This window comes from Eptesicus fuscus, chromosome 13, assembly GCF_027574615.1.
Source record: "Eptesicus fuscus isolate TK198812 chromosome 13, DD_ASM_mEF_20220401, whole genome shotgun sequence".
NCBI classification, from domain to species: domain Eukaryota; kingdom Metazoa; phylum Chordata; class Mammalia; order Chiroptera; family Vespertilionidae; genus Eptesicus; species Eptesicus fuscus.
In genome coordinates this window covers 65,066,214-65,075,850 of record NC_072485.1, presented here as the reverse complement: position 1 = coordinate 65,075,850, position 9,637 = coordinate 65,066,214, and the positions used below count along the sequence as shown (strand labels likewise).

Here is a 9,637-nt window from a genome sequence, read left to right as displayed (position 1 = left end):
TCGAACCTGGGACCTTTCAGTCCGCAGGCCAACGCTCTATCCACTGAGCCAAACCGGTTTCGGCTTAAGCCCTTTTTAATGGATTTGTATACTCCACCCCTCTCTGTCTCTCCTGGAGAGGTCATGTTTGTGAACTTCCCTCCAGTCTCACAGAACTGTGCTGGTTGAAGTAAGACATTCACTCCTTTTCTCTAGGGTAATGTATTAGTGAGCTGGGCCACTGGATATATATTCCAGTCCTCTCCATTAGTCTTGGGGAAAAGATGCAGAGTATTCACCTTCTCCCAATATCACGTAGCCAGGCCAGTTGTAGTAAACCACTTGCCTCTGTGTCATTGGGTAATCCACTGTAATGCTGTACACTGAAAGGCTGAGGACTTCGGATGAATGTTCCTGACAAAAAAAAAATTCTGAGATGTTCTAAATTAAATTTACAGTAGTCAAAGAGTGAGAGAAAGAGACAAAACAGCCTGTTAATAGCTGTGGCCTGGCTCTGACAAGAGATTGCTCATGCTCATATTCCCATATATCTGTTGGAAATTAGGATTGAGTTCCAGGTGGCTATTTCTGTAATTATCCAAAAGGGAGGATAATCAGGTGCCACAGAACCCAAGGAACCTCCACTGCTTATTTACCCATGAGATTTATGGAGTCTACTGCAGACTTTGCTGCCTTATCCCAGAACTAGCCCCACTTCCCCCTACCCCTCCCCAATGTAGCTAATGTAAATCCTTTAGATGACTTACATCTTTCTCACCCCTGCTTGATGTATAAAACAATTGTAAGACTCGTGGACATCGGATATGTTGTATTTTCTACCTAATCATGCTGTTGGGGGTTCAGACTCCATGCTCTAAGACCAGTATTCCTTTCTTGTCAGCAATGGCCTAATAAACCCTTTCTTTTACAAAGACTTTCAGTCAGGAAAGTTTCATTTAGCACTCCACATTCTCTCTCTCTCTCTCTCTCTCTCTCTCTCTCTCTCTCTCTCTCTCTCTCTCTCTCTCTCTCTCTCTCCTCAGAGCTGGGCTGTACCTGATGGAAGAAGGAACTGACATGGATAAAATAAAATTGCTCTTTTCCTCAGTTTCAATATAGCTATTTTTCAGTACCTTATCTTAGGTACTGCAACTTCTTAACTGTATTTCAGATCTCTCATAAAGAAATTTTGGTCCAAATATTATTGCTAAGTTGGTATATCTATGGGGAGATGAAGGCTGGGACTTCCCATTCTTCATATTGCTGTCACGCTAATAAATCACTTTAATAGAATGAAGGATAAAACACATGCTCATCTCATTAATTCATAAAGAGCATTTGAAGAAATGCTTTTTATGAGTGTTCTTCCAGGGATTTGTTAAGAAAGTTGAGTAGACAGGGCAAAACACTGCCCCCAAGGTTGGAGAGACAGGCAGGTGAATACAGGGAGTCACAGCTTACCAGAGGAGACACTCATGAACAGAAAATGCCAAGTGAACCAGCATCAGGATAGGAAAACCTAAATTATATTGACAAATTGTTGGAGGTTCAGGGTGGACAACTCTGAGAACTAAAGATGGGTGGGAGATACAGTGACAAAAGATTTTCCACAATTTGTAAGATTTACCTCCAGGAACTCAATCAGGTTTTCTCAGTAGATACTATAGAAGAATCCCATTGGGATGTTTGTAGAGGGAGGGGGAAGGAATCATTGTGATTTGAATTATCCAGACCAGGAATTTAAATAACTACCATTTATATGCTAAGGGTTCTAATGGATAAAATAGACAGCATACAAGAACAGATGGAAAATGTAAGCAAAGAGATAGAAGTCACAATAAAGACCCAAAGTGATATGCTAGACTGATACTACTAAACTTCAGGACTTACTATAATGCTACATAATCAAAACAATATGGTACTGGTGAGAGAATACACAAATAGATCAATGGAACAGAACAGAAATAGACCTATAGATGTGTGACCAACTGTTCTTTGACAGAGGAGCAAAGACAATAAAATAGAGAAAATTCTTTTCAATAAATGGTCCTGGAACAACTGGACATCCACATGCAAAAAAAAAAAAAAATATCTAGACAAAACCTTACACCCTTCATAAAAAATTTACTCAAAAGGTATCATAAACCTAAATGTAAAATTATAAAACTCATAGAAGATAACAGGGAAAAAACCTAGATGACCTTAGGTATAATGATGACTTTGTAGATACAACACTAAAGGCATGATTCATGAAAGAAACAATAAGCTGGATTTCATTAATATAAAAAATTCTCTGTGAAAAACAATGTCAAGAGAGTAGAAAAACAACCACAAACTTAGAGAAATACTTGCAAAATGACATATCTGATAATAAATGGTCATCCCAAATACAAAAAGAACTCTTAAAAATTCAAAGGGAAGGTGTGGGTGGGTGGGTGGGAAGAGATCCATCAAAGAACTTGTATGCATATATGCTCAACCCAGGGACACAGGCAATAGGGTGGTGAAGGCCTGAAGGGAGGTGGGGAGCAGGCTAGAAGGAGTCAATGGGGGAAATGTGGGGGCATGTATAGTATTTTCAACAATAAAAATTTTTTAAAAAGTAAAATGATAAAATTAAAAACAGACAAAAAACAAACAAAAAACTTAATAAAAAATCCAAACAACTTGGTTATAAAACAGGCCAAAGACTTTTTTCTTTCTTTCTTTGTTTTTATTATCTAAAGTTTTATATTTGTCTTCTTTTTCCCCAATTGACTCCCCTCCCCCCCCCCACCGCCATTCTCACCCCCCAGGCAAGCCCCCACTGCCTCAGTGCCTGTGTCCATTGGATATGCTAATATGCATGCATACCAGTCCTTTGGGCCAAAGACTTTAATAGGCACCTCACAAAAGAAGATAACAAATGGCAAATAAACATTTTAAAAGATGGTCCACATCATATAATGTCATTATGCATACTGCAAGGTTAAAATCACAATCCTATAGAAAAATTTGCCTTCTCAACCACCTTCTTGAATGCACTCTTGACCTCTTTGTTCCTCAGGCTGTAGACCAGAGGGTTCAGCATTGGGATGACCATGGAATAGAACACAGAGGCCACCTTGTCTGTGTCCATGGAATGGTTGGAGCTGGGCTGTAAATACATAAAGATGACAGTTCCGTAGAAGATGGAAACTGTAGTGAGGTGAGAAGCGCAGGTAGACAAAGCCTTCTGGTGCCCTTGAGCTGAGTGCATCTTCAAGATGGTTATAAATATGAACAGGTAGGAAATCAGTATAACCAGAAGAGCAAAAAAGACATTAAAGCTTGACATAAAAACAAGAAACACTTCACTCCTGTGTGTATCTGAGCAAGAGAGAGCCATGACTGCTGGAACGTCACAGAAAAAGTGATGGACCATATTAGACTTACAAAAGAAAAGGCTGAATATGTCCCCAACATGGAAGGAGGCATTCAGGAAACCACAGATGTAGGAGCCTATAGCCAGGCGTGAACAAACAGCTGTTGTCATGGTGGTGGTGTAATGTAGGGGTTTGCACACTGCTGCGTAGCGGTCATAGGCCATTGATGCTAAGAGGTAATTTTCCACAGTGGCAAAGGCTACAAAAGTGAACATCTGAGCAGCGCATGCATTGTAAGAGATGACCTTGTTGCCTATAAGTAACCCAGCCATGACTTTGGGAGTGACAGCTGAGGAGTAAGCAAAGTCCACCAGAGACAGGTTACTGAGGAAAAAGTACATGGGAGTGTGGAGACGAGAGTCCAAGAGAATCAACGCGATCATTCCCAGGTTCCCAACCACATTGATGAGATAAATGATAGTGAACATGATAAAGAGGGGGACCTGTAGTTCTGGGGCATTGGTTAGTCCGAGGAGGATGAAGTGGGTCACTTTTGTTCTATTCTCCATCAATGCTTTTTGGGAATCATGAGATGTCCTGTAGCAGTGAGAAATAAAGGAAAAAAGTGATAAACAAACAAACAAACAAAAAATTGAAGTGAAATTAAAATATATAAATACCATGTGCATTATTTCATTAATAATTTGTACTTTAAAATGATCTCAATCTAATGTTAAGAGCTTTACATATAAATGTGTATACATTGAGTAGTATTACTTTTATTTACCATTAAAAATTAAGGATTCTAGTAGTTATATGATATTGTATAATTATATCACTAACATGAGGAAGATTCAAGATTTAAGACTGAAACTCATTTTTAACCCAATCAAATTCTGTGTGCCTTTAGCTGCCTCACTGTCAGCATATTTACAGGTACCAGTAATAATTAAAATGATACTATGGGGGAAAGTTTGAACTACAGTTCAATCTTGTTAATTCATTTCGTTCCCTTTTTTAACCTCCAGTAGGAGACCAATTGATAGTGAACAAGATGAACTTATCACCCTACCCAATTAGAGTATCATTTATCTTATTTTTTATGCATCTTCTTCAGGGAAGCAGCAAGATATTTATAAGTATCCCCAGACTCCCTACTAATAGAAGCTTTGACATTTATACTCCAGCCTCAACTCACTATTTTAAAAAAAGTTCAAAACATCTATTTTTTGTTCAAATAGCTTATAGTCTATGTAGCTTTATTAATAGTATATATGAAATATTGAGCTTACCTTGCTCCTTGAGGAGAAGAGACAGTCAATCCTGAATAATCAGTTAAAATCAGAAATTCAATCATGAAATATTATATAAATAATTATTAAAAAGCTGTATTTTAGGAGTGATCAAAAGGTTCCAAGTTCTCTAAGACAGGGAAAGATAGAGGAAAAAACACTAACATGAACCCAGAACCCTGGACCCAAGTCCTGAATCCACCATGAATTTTTACTGTGCCCTTGGAGGAGTCCCTTACCTTCTCCTTATTTGTAATATAAACATAATAAAAATTACTTTTCCCACATAATTTACAGGATTGTGTCTATAAATAGCATATAAGGGAAGGTCTAGAAAACAACTGATTATAAGATTATCATTTTAAAGTCACTCAATATATAATTTTTATCTTGGGGTGATTTTCTTGGCCATGGTTGCAGGTTTGTAGCAATTTTTCAGTAGACAGAAAAACTGTGTGTAATGATAATTATTAACATTCAGATGAATATGTGAAGATCAAAGGGCCCAACATGCAGTCTGGTCCCTCTAAAATGATGTTGTGTGGAGTGTTGATATTTCAGAGGCCAATGCAAGGGACCCAGTGGTGAACTATAGAGTTCTCAGGGAATGTGCCCCATGAGACCATCTACAGCTCCTTAACCCACCTTCTTGGGGAAGATGCAATTAAAAGTCTATGGGGACCTACCTGCAGAGTTTACATGCATATTTTGCTACTACTTGTTATGTCTTTTTCATTTCCTAAATGCATAATTTAAAAACAGTAAGATCCACACATTTTTCTGTGTGTATAGTTTTAAGAATTTTGTCAAATGTGTATGGTTATGTAACTACTACCAGAATCAAGATAATAGAACATTTCCATCATGTATGCAAAGCACAAGGTTCTTTGTGGCCAACTCCTTCTCCTACCCACTTCTCTTGGAGACCACTTAACTGTTTTGTGTATATAACTGCTTTCGTAAGAATGTCCTTATGCATATGTAGTCTATGAGTCTTGCTTCTTTCACTTAGTATAATGCATTTAAGATCCATCAATGTTGCTACTTTTGCCTATAGTGTAATCTTTTTTTTAAGTAGTACTCTCTTTTATGGATATTACAGATTGTTTATCCAATTTTCAGTTGAGGGACATTATGCTGGCTCTGTGAACATGCTGGTTGTGTGTGTATGTGTGTGTGTATGCGTGTGTGCATGTGTGCGTGTGTGTGTGTGTGTGTGTGTGTTGACTCCACATTGGAAAGGGCAAAAGTGGTCATCCTTGCAGCAGATAAAATAGACGTTAACTTTAAAACCATCAGAAGAAACAGAGAAAGATATTATATAATGATAAAAATGTCAATTCTCCAGGAAGATATAATAATTATAAATACATATGCATAAAAAATACCCAATATATGAATTAAACATTGAAGGGAGAAATAGTAACACAATAATAGTGGGATATTTCAATATCTCACATTTAATAATGGAAACCAAATAGAAGATTGATAAGGAAGCACTGAATTCCATTCAATTAACCATACACTTACCATCTGACCAAGTGATCTAACTCATAGAGGTTATCTAAGTAAAATGCAAACCTGTATTCACACAAAAATAACTTTGGACAGATGTTCAGTAACTTTATTCAAAATATCCAGATACTGGTCAGTGGGCTCAGTTGGCTGGAGCGTCATCTCATATACCAAGAGGTGGCAGGTTGTGGGTTGGATCCCTGGCTGGGTACATGCAGGAGGCAACTGATTGATGTTTCTCTCTCACACCAATGTTTCTCCCTCTTTTGCTCTTTCCCTTCCTTACTCTCTAAAATAAATAAAAAGTAAAAATGTTAAAAAAGAATCCAGATATTTGAACCAATCCAAATGTCCTATAAGTGGGAAGTGTAGAAACAATGTGATATCCTATCTTGCCAATATCAGGGAAGTTTTCTGTCATTATTTCTTCTAACAGGTTTTCTATTCCTTGCTTCTCTTCCTCTCCTTCTTTTATCCCTGTTATTCGAAGGTTGTTTCGTTTTGTGTTGTCCCGAAGCTCCCTTAGGCTCTCCTCTTGCTTTTTAAGTCTTCTTTCCAGTTGCTGCTGTGTTTGTGTGTTTTTTCCTACCTTGTCTTCTAATTCGCTGATGCGGTCCTCAGCCTCTTCTACTCTACTCTTTAAGCCTTCCATTGTGTTCTTTATTGCAGCTATGTCGTTCTTCATCTCCTCTTGGTTTCTTTTCATGTTGGTGACATTTTCATTCAGCTCCTTATAGCTCTCATTGAGTTGTGTGTATTTGTCATCCAACCGTTTAAACATCCTTAAAACGAATACTCTGAATTCTTTCTCTGTTAAGCTGCTAGCCTCAAGTTCATTTAACTCCCTTTCTGGTGATTCTTCCTGTTCCTTCCTTTGAGAATTTCCTTTCTGTCTCCCCATGTTTTCCTGTAATGTTTTAATTGTATTTCCAATTGCTTTGCTACCCAGGATCTTTTGGTGATGGTGCTACTGGTATAATCTCTCAGTTCTCCTGGGCTTGGTAATCTAGTGTAGCTCCCTACTTGAGCTACTTGGGTTCTCTTGATGTAGGCCTGGAAGCTTGAGAGGCACAACTGTGGTGTCTAAAAGTCAGCAGCTATGGAGTGGAGTGTCCCAGTTTTTGCTGTCTTGCACCCTTAGTTGAAATCGCGTGTGTCTAGTGGGAACTCACAGTGGCACCCAGGAACCGTCTGTTGGGAGAGCTCCCAGTGGCTCCCACTAGCTCCCTGTGTGTAGATGGGCTCAGGGTGCCTGCCTGTTGTAAATTCCCTTCTGTGGAGGTGTGTTTGCAGGCGCACAGCTCTGACGCAATTTGAGAGACTCTGGCACTGAAATTAAACAGCTAGGGTGTATGTGGGAAGTTATTCAGGAGAAAGGAGTTCAGAGTTTTTGCTGTGGGGCAGCGCATCCTTGGCTGTACAGAATCACTCCCAGCAGGGGCTCAAAGCAGCTCCCCAGAGAACCCTGTGGATATATGGGCTCGGGGCGCCTTCCCTTGCTGTGGCTGTGAGTTTGCCAGCTCTGGAGTGTGCTCGAACTGGTGGTGCACCAGCAGGCGCACACCTCTGATGCAATTTGAGGGACTCTGGCACTGAAGTTAAACAGCTAGGGTGTATGTGGGAAATTATTCAGGAGAAAGGAGTTCAGATTTTCTGCTGTGGGGCAGCACGCCCTTGCCTGTACAGAATCACACCCAGCAGGGGCTCAAAGCAGCTTTCCAGAGGACCCTGTGGATATATGGGCTCAGGGTGCCTTCCCTTGCTGTGGCCATGAGTTTGCCAGCCCTTGAGTGTGCGTGAACTGGTGGCGCGCTGGCGCAAAGCTCTGAAGCCCCCTGGCACTGAAGTTGCACCGCAGGGGTGTCCCTGGGCAGTTATTTAGGAAGAGGCAGTTCAGAGATTCTACTGTAGGGCCGTGCACCCTTGACTGTGCAGAATCACCCCCTCATGGGCTCTCAGTGGTTCCCAAGCACTGCCTGGGTAGTGGAGTGCCCGGGTGCCTATGGGCTGGGGATGCGGCGAGTCCTGAGTTCCGGCGCTGGGGAGGGGGAGGTTGTACTTACTGCTTTCAGCGGCGCACTTTTGGAGATGGAGGTCTCAGGGTTCGCGCTTCTGCTGCTGGGGTGGCAGGTCTTCTACCAGAGTGGCTGTAGTGACCAGGTTTGCTTCCGAGACCAGACTAGGTGGTGGTAAGGTTAGGATTCTAGTCTCTAGCAGTTCCGTTCTTAAAGATGGCGGGGTCTCTGTGCCACTGGTGTCCTCCCTGGAGTGTTTGCAGCGGCCGCGGGGTTTTGCCAACCAGGACTGCCTGGATTGGATGCCCCCTGGAAGAACTGCAGGGTCTAACTGTCCCTATTTCATTCACACACACACCCACACAGGTCCACACACACCTCTGTCACTCCTTCACTCGATCACACGCTCACCCTCCCTACCTACCTGCCGGTCGCCATCTTTTCCTGTGATATCCTATCTAATAAAAGAGTAATAAGCAAATTAACCATCACTCAATGACAAAAATGGCGGCCCCCACAGCCACAAGATGGTGGCGCCCAGTCCCCTCAGCCTCGCTGCTGGAGTGTCTCGGCCTGTCCGCTGGAGGGGGCAGATCCAGCCTTCCCGCTCTGCTGGTGCTGCAGCAGTTGGGCCCGTCAGCCCCCTGCCGGGGTTCGTGGGGACCAGGCAGCAAAGCTGGATCTGCCTCTGGAGGGGGCGGATCCAGCCTTCCGGCTCCACCGGTGCTGCAGTGGTAGGGCCCGTCAGCCTATCGGGGGTTCGCGCGGACCAAGCAGGGAAGCTGGATCTGCCCTCAGACACGGCAGACAGAGCCCAGACAGCAGGGCTTGGGGGCTTCCTTAGCACAGAGGCGGTGAGAACACCCCGAGGCCCCACAGACAGAGCCCAGACAGCAGGGCTTGGGGGCTTCCTTAGTAAGGTGGTGGCGGGAACACCCCCAGGCCCCTCAGACAGAACCAGGACAACAGGGCATGGGGGCTTCCTTAGTGTGTCAGTGTCAGCGAAGCACCCAGGCCTGGCAGACAGAGCACACTGCAGGGCATTGGGGCTTCCTTTGTATGGTGGCGGCAGGCAGAGAGCAGACAGCAGGGCATGGGGGCTTCATCTCCATGGCTGCAGTGAAAACCCCAGGCCCCGTAGAGAGCAGAGAACCATAGGAGTGGGCCTGAGCCATCAGTAGGACATCCCCTGAGAGCTCCTGGATTGTAGAGGGTGCAGGTTGAGCTGAGGGACCCCCATGCACGAATTTCGTGCACCAGGCCTCTAGTCTATATATAATGGAATACCTTTCAGCAATCCTATATAATAAAGAGGGAATATGCTAATTGAACCTTATGCTGTCACAAAGATGGTGGCACCCACAGCCAATAAGGAGGGAATATGCTAATTGACTGCCCCACCCTCAAAGATGGTGGCACCTACAGCCAATAAGGAGGGAATATGCTAATTGACTGCCCCACCCTTGAAGATGGCAGCGCCCACAGCCACAAG

At 42.8% G+C, this 9,637-nt stretch overlaps 1 protein-coding gene across 1 annotated transcript; it reads right to left on the bottom strand.

Annotated features, from left to right (window-relative positions):
* Positions 1-2,953: 2,953 nt before the first annotated feature.
* LOC103302300 (olfactory receptor 5B2-like) lies at positions 2,954-3,892 on the bottom strand. The gene has a single exon (XM_008159361.2). It carries the CDS (start codon positions 3,890-3,892, stop codon positions 2,954-2,956), a length of 939 nt encoding a protein of 312 aa, XP_008157583.2.
* Between the last annotated feature and the right edge of the window lie 5,745 nt (positions 3,893-9,637).

Bases quoted from the DNA above. Each gene is read 5' to 3' on its own strand.
- LOC103302300 (XM_008159361.2), bottom strand. From the start codon at position 3,892: ATGGAGAATAGAACAAAAGTGACCCACTTCATCCTCCTCGGACTAACC.